The 13,290-nt window shown below is 61.5% G+C and overlaps 1 protein-coding gene across 6 annotated transcripts in view; it reads right to left on the minus strand.

Moving 5' to 3' along the window:
• Positions 1 to 1,457: 1,457 nt before the first annotated feature.
• Positions 1,458 to 13,290, minus strand: part of SNX29 (sorting nexin 29) — a 473,360-nt gene continuing 461,527 nt past the window's right edge. For all 6 annotated transcript variants that reach the window (XM_008257737.5, XM_051847819.3, XM_089321668.1 and 3 more), the window contains one exon: positions 1,458 to 5,767. In XM_008257737.5, the coding sequence (XP_008255959.2) occupies positions 5,641 to 5,767 (127 nt within the window). In that variant the 3' untranslated portion in view covers positions 1,458 to 5,640. The remainder of the gene's footprint in view (positions 5,768 to 13,290) is intronic.

Raw genomic sequence — 13,290 nt, forward strand, 5'->3', positions numbered from 1 at the left:
CGGGCTGCAGGGCGCTGAGATGCCCCTGGGCCAGATGGAGATGCGTAGTTGGCGTGAATTATGGATAGACTGTGTGGACTCCACAGGGTCAGACGTCTGGGGAGGTTTAGGATACCGAGTGCTTTGAGTGCACCTTGATGTTTTAGATGTATTGAGCGCACTGTTGCAACAAATTTCCTCCCATTTCTTTTTACACTTGAAAAAATTACTTGAGGGGCCGGTGCTGTGGCACAGCAGGTTAAGTTACTGCATGCAATGCCAGCATTGCATACTGACTGCTCCAGGCCAATCCAGCTCCCAGCTGATGCACCTGGAAGGCCCAGGGGATGGTCTTCGTGCCATCCACCCACGTGGGAGACCCGGAGAGTGCTTGGCTCCTGGCTGAGACCTGGCTGTTGCAGCCATTGGGGAAGTGAACCAGCAGATGGAAGCTCTCTGTAACGTTGCCTTTCAAATGAATGCATGCAGACTGATTGCAGAGGCAGAGATGCACACGTAGCTGGGTGTCCTGGGCAGCCCGGACTGGGACGAGCGGAGTTCTCGTTCAGACCAGGGCTGGGGACCCCTCACTGGGCTGGCCCGGGAGTGAAATAAACAGGAAGCTGCTTGCCCGGTGCTCACGGAGTGCACCCCGCCCCTCCCCTTCTTGGGCTGTGGGGTCTGCCTTGCACCCGAGTGCCTCTTGTCCCGAGACACTTGTTTTCTCCGTGGCTGTGAGGTTAGGAGTGTTACACCCGGCGCTCAGTGCAGGGGCTGTCCGGCTGTCATGGGGGTGCACAGTGCGAGAGCGGACTGTCCTTCTGTCTGTCCCTTGGGCTGGGCGTGGGTGCCGGTGTCGCTCCAGTAGGGAGTGTCCTGTGGCCCAGCCCCATGCCGTGTCTGGAGAGGGTTCTGAACGTCACGGCTACTGGCGCGGTGCGGGTGGAGGCGGGGGGCCGCTGAGCTTCCCGCAGCACATGGCACAGTCCAGCCCCAAGCGGCGGCGTTGCCTGGTGGGAAGGTGTGGCCTGCGCCATCTGGAGTCAACCCTTGGCCCTGATCGCCCTCCCCGGGGCCTGTGGATTCCTTGGCAGTGCTTCCTGCCGTCTGATTATCTCACCTTGAACGGAAGCTCAAGGTCGCAGGGACTATTTTGCTCACTGCCATGGGCCCAGTGCCCGGTATACAGTGGGTGCCTATTAACCATGCACGTCTCAGGAGTGGATGAGCAGGAACCTGTTGTGAAGTGTCATTTTTTTCCCATGAGCAATTCCGATTCTACGTCGACAGCTCATGTGGAGCTGCCCGATGACCAAATGGACTCAAAGCGGGCTTGTGTCCCCCTGACCCCCATCGGCGCCCCGCTGGGGCTGCTGCCGTCCAGGCGTGTGATGGCTCCGGACGCTTTGCCGACCCTGTACTGGTCATGCCTGAGGCCCCGCTGTCGAGAAAGAACGGAGACAACCTGGGAGGCCGTGAGCAGGTTACATAATTTATAAAATGTCACTGTATTAATTTTGTCATCGTAAAGTTTATCTCAACCAGATTGTAACAAAATTGCCACAGCTTATTCCAAAAGAAAATTTTAATACAAGAGGTTTTAGAAAATTAAACACATTTGTTTAAAAATTCTGTCCTGTAAACCTTAACGCAAAAGGGTGGTTAGGATAATCCTACAGTGCCCACCGCCATCTGCATGTCTGCCCTCCCTGGGGGTGCCAGGGACTGGCGGGGTGATGACGATGCCCACGGGCAGTGAGTGTAGGAGGGCACAGCTGGGGACTGGCGGGGTGACGACGCCCACGGGCACGGAGTGTGGCAGGGCAGGGCTGGGAGTTCAGAGGCTGCTTGAATTCTCAGCTCCCCCACTGTGCCCACGACAGACCGTCACCATCCCCAAGCCTACGCTGCAGGTGTGCCGTCTGCCCTCCTGTGTCCTCCATCCCAGGCCATACAAGGGCGCCCCTGGCGGTCCCACTCTGATAGCCAGAGCGCCTGTACTGGTGAGGGGAAGCCTCCCCCCGGCACTTCACAGAGGCACAGCTGCAGCGGAAGACGTTGATGCACCAGTGGGAGCCGGGCGTGGCCCTCAGCAGCAGGGCCACCTTTCAGTGAACAGATCTGTGGTTTGCCGTCTCCGAAAACTCGGATGGAAGGGAGCCCTTCCTACCCGCTCGTTAGGATTCAGGGGGGAGAGGGGACCTGTGACAGCGTGCTCGCTACCTAGACCAGGCCCAGGACACAGCGATGGCTCACAGCTAAAACAAGGAGTGTGAGATGAACGGGTCAGCTGCATTCCAGTGGCCCGTGGCCTGCCCAAGGCTCCGAGACCCCGGTGCTGAGCCCGGCCCTGGTGATCCAGCAGCTCGGGTTTTCTTGGAGAAACATTACCAAGTTTGGGTGTGACCGAAACATGGAAGGGAATGTCTTGGCACAGAGACTTCAGATGCAACACATGGCATACTACCTGTGCAAAATGAGCACAGAAGCCAGTGTAGACAGCATGGTGTAGACAGCACGGTATAACATGGGCTGTAGGGAAACAGCGCAGAGTCTTCTACAAACGTCCGTGACCGCAGACCTCGCTGGCGCACAGGCACGGGCCTCCAGGTGGGGGTGAAAGGGCCAGAGCTGCGCTGGCCGGAGCAGAACCCTGGGAGGAAGTCCGACGATGAGTGCCTGGGCCTCCGGGCCGGTGTGATGGGCAGGTCCCAAGGGCTGGCAGTGCAGCCCTCGCTTTGCCGTCGGTTAGGTGGGGCTGGGCCAGTGCAGGGAAGCCAGGCCTGGCCTGGAGGAAGCTGTGCAGTGGGCACCAGAGAGGGGGGCCTGCTGGGACCCCCAAGGCCAGCCTTGTGTCTGGGGCTGCCCCTCAGCCCCGGCGCTCTCCTCACCTGGGCAGCGACGAGGGGACCTCCAGTGCCCAGGGCCGGGCAGCCCGCGCTGCAGCTGTGTCAGCCAGGGATGCACAAGTGGCCTGCGGTTGCCTCTGCTGGTTAAAGGCCCAACACATGGCGTGTGCTGTCCTGAGGAACTTGTGCTAGGAGGCGCCAGGCACTGTATCTGAACCAGGTTCCCTGGGCAGCCGGGAGGCCCCGGGCGAAGCCAGTGCTCACCTGCACTCAGCCAGCCTCCTGCGGGGCGCTGCCTCCTCTCCCCCAGGCTGGCAGCCTGCACCCACGGCCAGCAGCGTGGGCCTGTGACGAGACGGGGCTGAGCTGGAAGCGGCTGTGCAGGCGGGGTCCATATTTGGAAACTTGATCATCTCTTTCAAGGGGAGACACCGCCACCCAGCCCTGTCCTTTCTGAGTTTTGCTTCACCTGGAGCAGTGGTGAGAAAGGAGAAGACGGTGGACCCCAAGGCCAGCATCTGTGTTGGCACCCGCAGACCCTGAGCAGGCAGGGCGCCTTCCTCGCACGGACCCAGCCTGGGCGCCTGCTTGTGGCAGGGGTCCTAGACTTGCACGGCCTTGGCAAGGGAGGTGGACCCTCAGCTTCCCCTCTCGGAGGTTCTTCCCTGCTCATGGAGGTGGCTGTGAGCTCCAGCAGGTCCTTCCTGGGCGACGGCTCAGAGGAGCAGGGCGGCCAGCCCTCTGCGCTGGGTCCAGGCTGGAGGGCAGCTCACGGTGCCTCCCCCAGCGGCGGCATGACGGGATCCAGGTCCTCGTCTGGTTCTTCTCCAGGCCTCTGAAGTCCCCGGTGTCTCAGGCTGAAGCCCGCTCTTGGCACCAGAGGGTGGGGCGGGCAGGCTCCAAGCAGCGCACAGCCATGGCCGAGCATCCCACGCGGCTCCACTGGAGGCTCTGGGGAAGGTTCTGGAACCAGTGTGTCATGGGCCGCTCCGGGCTCTCACGCGAGGGACACTGAGTGACGGGGGGGTGACCCGAGGGTGGCTTGCCGTGCACGGTCACGAGACGGGGCAGAGCCGGCAGGTGGCCCTGGGGAGGCGTGTTCAGTCTGTATGGAGGGCAGGGCAGCTGTTCTGAGAGTGAGGAGGCTTTAAAAATGGGCAGGCAGCAGTTCTGGGGTGCACGCAGGGGCGCCCCTGTTCTCAGAGGCTGTGGGTTGGAGGTCGCCCCCCCCCTTTTTTTGCTGGACTCTGCAGGACGCCAGGAAGGTTCCTGGGGGTGGCTGGGGAGGGTGAGGATTTGCACTGGGCTCACTGCCTCATGGGCTGGGAAGGGGACTGGGGACAGGACAGGGGACAGGCGCCCTGCACAGGGAGGTAGAGCCGGGACAGGCGAGTGGGCAGCGCAGGCCCGCTCCGTCTTCAACTGGGCAAGGTCCAGGAGCTCAGCCTCAGAGCCACCAGCCAGAGCAGCCGGGAGAAGTGAGCGCACAGTGGGGCTGCGCTGCCTCCTGGGCCCGGTGGTCTCAGGTTCTGGGAGCCGCACGCCATCCTCGCACTCCTCGGTCAGGCGCGGTCAGCCTCACCTGGCCCGGGCCACCCCAGAAGCTGCTCAGGCCTGTTCCTCGGTGGGGCTCAGCTCATCCCCAGCTGGGAAAGGATCCGTGCTCGCTAGGGCCGAGTGCCCAGTTTGAGCCACTGAGCCGAAGCCGCTCCCACGGAACCCACCGTGTCTTCCTCGTGTGGACGTCCTTGCGTCTGCCTCCGCGCCAGGCAGGGGACCGGGTGCAGGCTGGCCTCGCTCTCCACGTTCCTCCCAGAACTGCACCTGCTCTGTGTCTGAGCTCCGCTGCTGCAGGGCTCTTAGCCCTCGGGGGGGGGGGGGCAGCTCCGTGGGCCTGGAGGTTAAGCTGGTCACTGGCTGGGTCCCAGGACCCAGCTGACACGGCTCGCGGGAGGCGGGGCTCGGGGTCCTCACCCTGTGCCTGCAAGGCCTTGCTGTGACACAGGAGCAACCTCGGGGACACAGGGATCTGCCCCGAGCACAGCACGCTGGGGGCAGAGGGTGCGTCGGGAACGGGTGACTGCAGGGGTCCCTGTGCAGAGTGGGAGCTGCGTCTGGGGTCCACTGCTGTGGCGCCATCAGCGGGGCGCTCGGGGCCAGATCTCCCTTGAGCCTGCGCCCAAGGCTGCCGCTGTGCGTGTGGCCCAGGTCTCTGCCGCATCACAGGTACCTGAGCCTCCCCCTGCCCCACAAGCTGCAGGGGCGGCTGAAGCCGGCCAGGGAGGGGGCTTCCCCAGGAGCGCAAGTTCAGTGCCACTGCGGGCTGGGGGCCAAGGCCTGCAGAGGCTGGGCCATGGCGGGGCCCAGGTGGGAGGGGGAAGTCCACAGGGTGCAGCCAGAGGGAGACAGGCTGAGGGTCATTCTGGTTCCCGCGTGGGAAGGCGTCGGGTGGCCGATTCGGGCCGGCCCTCTGTCCCTGTGAAACGTTCGCACTGTGCATGTCGACGAAGGGGCTCCTGGCCCAGCCGGGAACCCCCTCTCTGCCTGGCCCCTGAGCTGGAGGAAGGACCACGGGTGCCCAGGGCAGACCCTGGGGGGCAGCTCTGGGCTGCCCCAGTCTGTCCAGCGAGAGGCTGCCCGGCTCCGAGACTGACCAGTTTAATCGGAATGGCCCGCGGCCCGTGAGGAGGGGTTTCCTGCGGGATCCGGTGGTGGCCGTGACGTTGCTCCGGGAAGTCAGGGGTCGGCAGCCATGGCCGGGTCGGAGGCACCTGGCGCAGGATTTGGGCCCACATCTGGGGTCTTGCTGAGGTCACAGGTCGCCGCTCTGGGGTTCCACGTTGCGCGTCTCCCTGGGGTGGCCCCGGGACAGCTTGGGGAAGCGGGAAGCCACTCTGGGCCGGCTGTTGTTGAGGGGCTCTCCGGGCGGGGCGAGGTCCCTGTAAGAGCAGGGGAGGGGCCGGGAGTGAGGACAGCAGCAGCAGCCCTCAGGAGGGGGAGTGACCTCCCAGCTCCCACGGGCAGGCACGAGGAGACACAGGAAGTCCACATGGCGAAGGCGGTGCTCCGTCTCGCCCGGGCCCAGTGGGTCTGACCCCGCTCTCGGGGTCTGTCCTGGACTCCATGTTAACACAGAAAATGTACCACCGCGGACTCGCCACAGTTTCCCTCAATTTCCCTCAATCTTCCAATGAAAGCACATCTCAGCCAAAGGAGGGCAAGGGCTTTGCAAAACACCACAATTACAGTCACAAAAGGTGAGCGGGGAAAAACACAGGCTTAACCGCACAAGTCCCCCGGCTAAGAGGGGACACCGCAGGCCAGACGCAGCCACGAGCCACTGATGACAGTGGCGTGGGAACAGCAGAGCACGACCCTGCCGGGAGCAGAAGCGCGAGCGGAGGAGGGTGCTCTCTCAGTGACCATGGACCGCGTGTGCCCTCCAGCCCAGCCCCACCCCAGGTGACCCAGAGGAGGGCAATTCGCCCAGCTTCCGTGGTGCGCAGAGCCCGAGGGCGGCGGGCCCCAGGTTCGGACGCTGCGAGAGTGGCCACAGCCTCCCAGGAGCCCGCGACGGGGACCGAGGCCTAGCTCGGCACCTGCTCCCCACGCTGAGGGAACGGTGCTTCGCGCCCTGGATCGACTTCAGAACCCCCCGGGAACTTCTAAGAAAACCCCAGCGCACAGCACCCAGCTCCAAGGACGTGCATCGCTCTGCGTGCACAGGACTTGGTCTCTGCTCCTTTTCAGATGGTGCCAGGGCCCCCGCCCGCCCGCCAGCACAGACAGCCACAGCTTCAAAGCAGTTAGAACTGGGGAAAAGTCACCAGCTCCAAAGAGGGGGATCCATTTTGCTGAGGTTGAAGGTGGCTCACTGGTGGACTGAATGTGGCGGCGCACAGGGAAGGCGGAGAGCCCAAAGCACCCCCAGCCGCGAAGGTTTGTGGGCAGGAGACGACCACGCGTGGCAACGAGGGGTTGCTGGTATTTTCTGGGCACCTGTGGTCACTCCAGCCCTGGCCTCATCTGAGGACGGAGGACCACTAGGAGATGACAGTGCGGCCGGTTCCCCCTCTGGATGGCAGCTCGCTTAGGAGTGTGATCGCTTCCCCGCGATGAAGAAACGCCTGGTTCAACAGCACCTCTCCCTGCACCCCAAGCCTTGGTACTTTTATGGCACAGCAAAAGCTTGGAACTGGCGATCCCGAGCGCGGAGTCTGCTATGGAAAGATTGCTCACCAGACCCTCTTCTACGTGAACCTCCTCACAGTTGACAACAGGAGGCCCGAGCTCCTCCTGCCTCCGCTTCCCCACCTCAGCGCTGCAGCCTCTGAAATCCACTGTGTGACCTCATTGCTTTGAGCACGGGCCACAGAAAGCAGGGCAGGATGAGGCAGACCGAGACACACGTGTAAGAGGGGAGCCTCCCGCCCCCGCCCCCACCAACCAGGGTCAGCACTTACGACGTGTCCCTGCAGGGTGACAGTGCACACGGGGGTGCACTTCCTGAGGGCCCTCCAAGGAGGGGGATGCCCCACACATGTGCTGCACCTGCTCCTGGCTCTGTGCCCTGTCTCCCCTGGGACTGTCCTCTCACAGCACCGAGAGCGGCCCCACACATCCCGCCTGCTGTGGGTAGGTCAGCTTGTGGGCACTTGAGGTGCTGAGGCCCCCGTAACCGTGTAGCTCCGCCTTTGCAGCAGGAAAGAGGCAACCACCTACAAACCCCACAGAGGGCAAGGGCTGGGTTCTGAGCTCTCCAGCTGTGTGGCCACAGCTGTATGCCCCTGCAGTCCTATGGAGGCCAGGCCTGCTGATCCAGGGCACAGAGCCCTGAACCCCACAAGGACATGATGCAAGGGGAACCGTCCATGGCTCTCGAGCTGCACCCTGGAGCAGGTCCTACAGGGAGTCCTGCACGGCCTCGGCCCTGGTACTGCCCCACATACTGCGCTTTCCTCCCCCAGCTGCGTGCACAGGTGCAGAGCTGTGTGGGAATCCCAGCCCTTCCCCAGTCTGGCTGCTGAGTGGTGGCCGTGACCGTCCCTGGCACCACTCCTCCAACCCTGCTGATGCAGAGGAGGGCACGAAACCCCTGCTTCGTCTCATGAGCCTGATGGGCACTGATCCATCTTGGGACACAGAGGCCAAGGACCCAGGGGTCCTTCGCTGGACACACGGCAGGGACAAGAGGCCAGACTGGCCAGGGGACAGGACTCCCACCGGACGCAGGCCCTTCAGTTCCCACCTCTCAGAGCTGCGGGGAGGTCCCACGAGGTATCAGAACAGCGCCTTGGTGCCAGGCTGCAGGGAGTTCAAGTTAAGGCTCCATTAACTAAAACAGGCCGGAGGCAGTAGTACCCCTGCCCAACCCCTCAGCCCTGAGCTCTGTGTCCTGGAGCTGCACTTGTCCAAGTCCTGGAGGCTCAGTGGCCCCTGGGCCTGAGCTGCTAGGTAGGGGGCTCTTCCCTTCTGTCCGGCTGGCCTGGGCCACTGGTCAGGGCACTTCGAGCCCTGCATGGGAAATCACTTTCCCGGCCTCCCGCTTCTGCTGAGGACTTCAGCTCAGCGACCAGTCTCGGGTTTATGAAACGGGGGTGAGCCTGAGCTTTGTGCAAAGACCTGGGCGAGAGCAAGCACAGCAGCTGCCCGGTCCAGGGCCCCAGGAAGCACAGGATGGCTGCCGGCACCTGCTGCGGCCACCGCTGTTGGTAGGCATGCTTGCACGTCCTGGGTCAGGCATAAAAGAAGCGGATTTCTCTCTGCCGCCCTCTTCCTACACACAGAACACACCTGACCGGGGTAGCCAGGACGCCCAGCAGCAGCCCTGGTGAGGGGTGGGGGGCCCTGGAGACAGGAGCTGCCGCTGGGAGAGGGGAAGGGCCCCAGATACCGCTGGACACACCGGGCTGCCATCCGGAACAAGGCACTTACACTGCAGCCCCTCCCCCTGCCCGTCTAGGATGGAAAAATGGTCGCAGCTGTGTCACACAACCAAGAACAAAGGGCACGCAGGCCAGGGGTGTTCTCCATGGCCCTCGAGACAGGGTGGCTCGCGGTAGATGACAGCTGTGGCTGAAATCATCAGCCCCTGGGGACCCTTCCCTGGCCTCCAGCGCAGAGAGCACCATGCCCTTGCAAAGCCCTGCTGGGCCCTGCATCTCTGCCCCGAGAGCAGGACCCCGGCACTGTGGAGGCCGAAAGGGCAGGATACGGCATAGAACAGCCGCTGTGCGTGACAGCACCTCATTGCATCCATGCTGCTCCTGCGGCCCAGGCTTGAGGCACAGAAAGCTCCCTGCAGAGAGGACAAGGACCAGGCCTGCCATAGGGTAGCTCCAGGCCCAGCTCATCGATCTGGCCACACCTGCTCACAAGGCTGTGAGCGGAACCTGAGCTGCAGGGGCTGGGTAATGCCACAAGACCTCGAATAGCTGGGAAGGACATGACCGGGTGTCAAACTCAGGGCTTCCTGACTCCCACACACAGCTCCTCCCGGGTTACTGACCCCTCACTGGGCCCAGAAGACTGCCCTCTTGGAAAGAGCCTTTCTGCCCCTTGTCTGTGACCCCTCGCCTGGGCCCCCATGTTCCCTGTTCTCTCCCAGATTCCCCATCTTCCAGGGTGGCTGCCCCTCCTCGACCAGGCTCTACAGGTGGGTAGCTGGGGCACCTCTTCCCCGAGGTTGGGCCTGGGATGATCCCCCCTGGGTGCAGACCTATGTCCCACACTCTGGGGTTCAATGCCCAGTCGATGTCTCACAAACGACAAAGGCCACCGCCTGCTGCCCCAGGCCCTCTGCCTTCTCCACCTGTGAAAGGCAACTCTGCCCTTCCCATGCCTCTCAGAGCCGTGGTAGCACCGTCCAACTCGGCACTCTCACGTCCCTGTCCAGCCCCACAGCAGACCCTGCCAGCTCTGGTTTCCCACACAACAGGAGCCGTCCTGGCTCCCAGCATCCCCACCTGACCCAGCCCCTGTTCCCTGCCTGCTCTCCTCCCTACACCACACACCGCAGAGCTGTGTGCCCAGCTTTTAGTCGATGACGCAGCTGTTGCCTCAGCTGGGCTCAGTCCCTCCCATCTCTGTGTGGGTGCCCCAGACTTGTCTACCTCCCCACCTCCTTGTTTTCTAGTTTCCCCCATGTTTTAAAAAAATAACTTACTCTTTGAAAAGCAGAATGACAGGGATCTTCCATTCACTGTTTCACTCCACGAACGGCCCCAAGCCAGAAGCCCAAAACTCCATCCGGGTCTCCCCGCTGCACAGCAAGAGCCCACGTGCTTGGGCCACCTGCTCTGCCTTCCCAGGTGCTCTGGCAGGAAGCCGGGGCTGAAGTGGAGCAGCTGGCCCCCACCCCGGCTGGCTGGTGTGGGGTGCCAGCGTCCCCAGCACTGGCTTACCCGGCTGTCCCACAGCCCCCGCCCCCGATGTCACCTTTCAATGTTGGGATTAATTCTTCTCCTCTTATTTTCATGTATTTTGAAAGCAATCCTAACCTTTTATACTTAAAATTTCCTTTAATAAATGCACTTGCATGCAAGGTAGCTACTGCAATGCCTCTAATTTTCTCATCATGTTTGCCTGGGTTTCCAGTCAAAACAAGCTGTAATCACAGCAGTTCTACATGGATTAAGGAGTGGATTCCTCCCTCTTGTTCTCGGTAATTATAATTATCCACCCGTTGGGTATTTATGCCCCACTCATCCTTGTGGAGCTGAGCACAGCGAGGAGGAGGGAGACTCCTACAGTGGTGACCCACCGGGCGCCTCGTTACTGTGCAATTCCAGCCCCGGGCTGGGCAGCTCCAGTCTGTGGGTGAAAAACAAAAACGCCACCCAGGGCGGGGACCCGGACCCAGGCTGCCCCACTCGTTACTGTGGTGCACTTTTCACTGGATGCCCCTCAAAAGCTACACGCTGGGCCCTCAGATGTCATAAAAATCAATGTCCCAGGGCCGGCACCTGCAGTGCTGTCATCCCATATGGGCGCCGGTTCAAGTCCTGGCTGCTCCACTTCTGACCCAGCTCTCTGCTATGGCCTGGGAAAGCAGTAGAAGATGGCCCACGTCCTTGGGCCCCTGCACCCACGTGGGAGACCCAGAGGAAGCTCCAGGATCCTGGATTCGGACTGGCACAGTTCTGGCTGTTGTGGCCATCTGGGGAGTGAACCAGCAGACGGAAGGCCCCCCCCCCCCCCCCCCGTAGCTCTTTCAAATCAATAAATAAATCTTAAAAAAAATTCAATGTCCCACAGCAGCTGAGCTGCTCGGGCTCCCCCAGGGCCGTCCCTTCTGAGAAGTGACTCTGGGCAGGAAGCCCCTGGGGCTGAGCTGCCGGAAGCCAGAGGCAGCAGCCAGGGTCTGCAGGGTTCTACGGCTGGGGTGAGACTCCGCTCTCACGCGCTGTGTGATGAAGGAGCTGCCCACAGGCCCGTGTGCCCCGTGGGGAAGGCTGCAATTTTCCAGGGGACCCCTCAGGCTCTGGTGGAAGTCTGCAGCCCCCACCTGCACACTGACCCCAGCTCCTGCCACCATCTCCTCCACCTGCGGCCTTCATTCTGCCCGCTTTCATTACCTGCACCCTCTGTGGCCTGGCTCATTCGGAAACGTCACCCCCACAGCAGCCGAGGGCCAGCGACGGGTTCAGCACACCTGCGAGGGTCCCTGTTTGGCACTTACAGGTGGGCAACCCTGGCAGTGCCAAGGGGCTGTCCCCGGGCTGCTCACCCCCTTGCACGGATGCCCTCACTGTGTAAAACACACCCCTGCACACAGTACATCCCCTGCTAAACCAGACCGACCAGGGGGCTTCCTGCGGCCAGCTGGCCCTCCCAGAAGCAGAGTACTGCACTCAGCAGGCACGGAACGTGCTCGTCTCCAGGGCACGGGGGTGTTTTCCGGGGTAAGTTAGGCCACCGGTTACGTCTCAACAGATTTTTGACATGGTCTCTTCTGCAGTCAACAGACCAGGTCAGGAGTCGGCAACCAAAGGGAGACTGGAACATTCCCAGACCTGTGGGAAGTAAGCAACACTCTCGCATAACCGAGAGCTCACAGAAGCATTAACACGGGTATGAGAATGTACTTAGCGACCAAGGAAAACAAGAAACAACAGAACAAAACCTAAGGAGGGTGGCAGGAGCAGTGCTGGGGAGGAGGGTATGGCTAGAGAGGCTTTCACCGGGAGAAGCCAGCTTTACAGCATAAAGAAAACCAGAAGTAAAGATGGAAACCGAAGCTAGAAGAGAGGAAACTTAATAAAGATGAGGGGAAGAAAGGGAGATGAGAAGTTGGTTCTTTGAAAGGAGTACAGTACTGACAATAGATGGCCTAAGAAACAGAGACTTCAGTTACTAAAATCAGAAGCAGGGGGCTTGGGACCACTGGTTCTAGGGAAGTGCATAGGATCCTAAGAACGCCATGAGCGATTACACAGCACCCACAGACTGGACAGCCCAGATGAAACGGATGGGGAAATAAATCTGAACAGACTTGGAACTCGAAAGGAATCAACAATCAAAGGTCTCCCACTAAGGAAAGCTCTGGACCTGATGAGCTGAGAATTCGCTGGAACATGCAGGAAGCGTCTGTGCCAGTCCTTCAGGAAGGAGCACTTCCTACCGCGCTCTACAAGGCCGGCATTGCCAGGACACGAGAGCCACACAAAGGCACCAGCCGGCATTGCCAGGACTCGAGAGCCACACGGAGACACCAGAGGCAAAGAGAGCTCCAGGCCTAATGAACATGTACAGGTCCCCGACAAGATGCAAGCGACCCAAGGGCAGTAGCACACTGGACAGTTCCACACTGGAGGACGCGTTCCTGGAGGGCAAGGATGGTTCCACAGGCGACAGTCAACCAAGGCCACACAGCACAGTGACCGGAGGAAGGGGGAACCACAGGGTCATCCCAACTGCTGCAGGAAAGGCCTCCGACAAGACCTAGACCCTGTTGTGGTCACGCACCCGTGACTCCCAGAGCGCAATCCTGCCCCTGGCCAAGGAGAGGGAAGCTTACAAGTGTGGATCTCCTTACAGTCTCTCAGCAACCCCCAGGGGAGGGGTACGATGGTGCCCGTTTCCTAGAGGAGGTAACTGAGGCCGCTCTCTGCTCTGACAGCAGGCCTGGCTTCCTGCCGATACCCACTGCAGCAGCAGGAGCGGCAGAGATGGCAAACGCATGAGCTGCTTTCATCACGAGCCGGGCACCAGTGGGCACTGCATGTCCACTGCTATGCCTGCTCTCAGCACAGCCCCACAAGGCGCGTGCCACTGCTGACTTACAGACGCGACAGCTGAGGCCAGGAGAGCTGAACGAACTTGCCCAAGGTCTCAGAGGCAGAAGGGGCAGGCTCTCTCATCCCACACCCATCTCCTGACCACTCCTGTCTGCAAAGACAGCGAGCAGTGACCCTCTGGAACTCAGTCCTCCCAGCACAGGGCCCCGGGGGCACAGGGGAGG

Source organism: Oryctolagus cuniculus, chromosome 19, assembly GCF_051225735.1.
Source record: "Oryctolagus cuniculus isolate XC-2025 breed Fujian yellow rabbit chromosome 19, ASM5122573v1, whole genome shotgun sequence".
In the NCBI taxonomy this organism is placed as follows: domain Eukaryota; kingdom Metazoa; phylum Chordata; class Mammalia; order Lagomorpha; family Leporidae; genus Oryctolagus; species Oryctolagus cuniculus.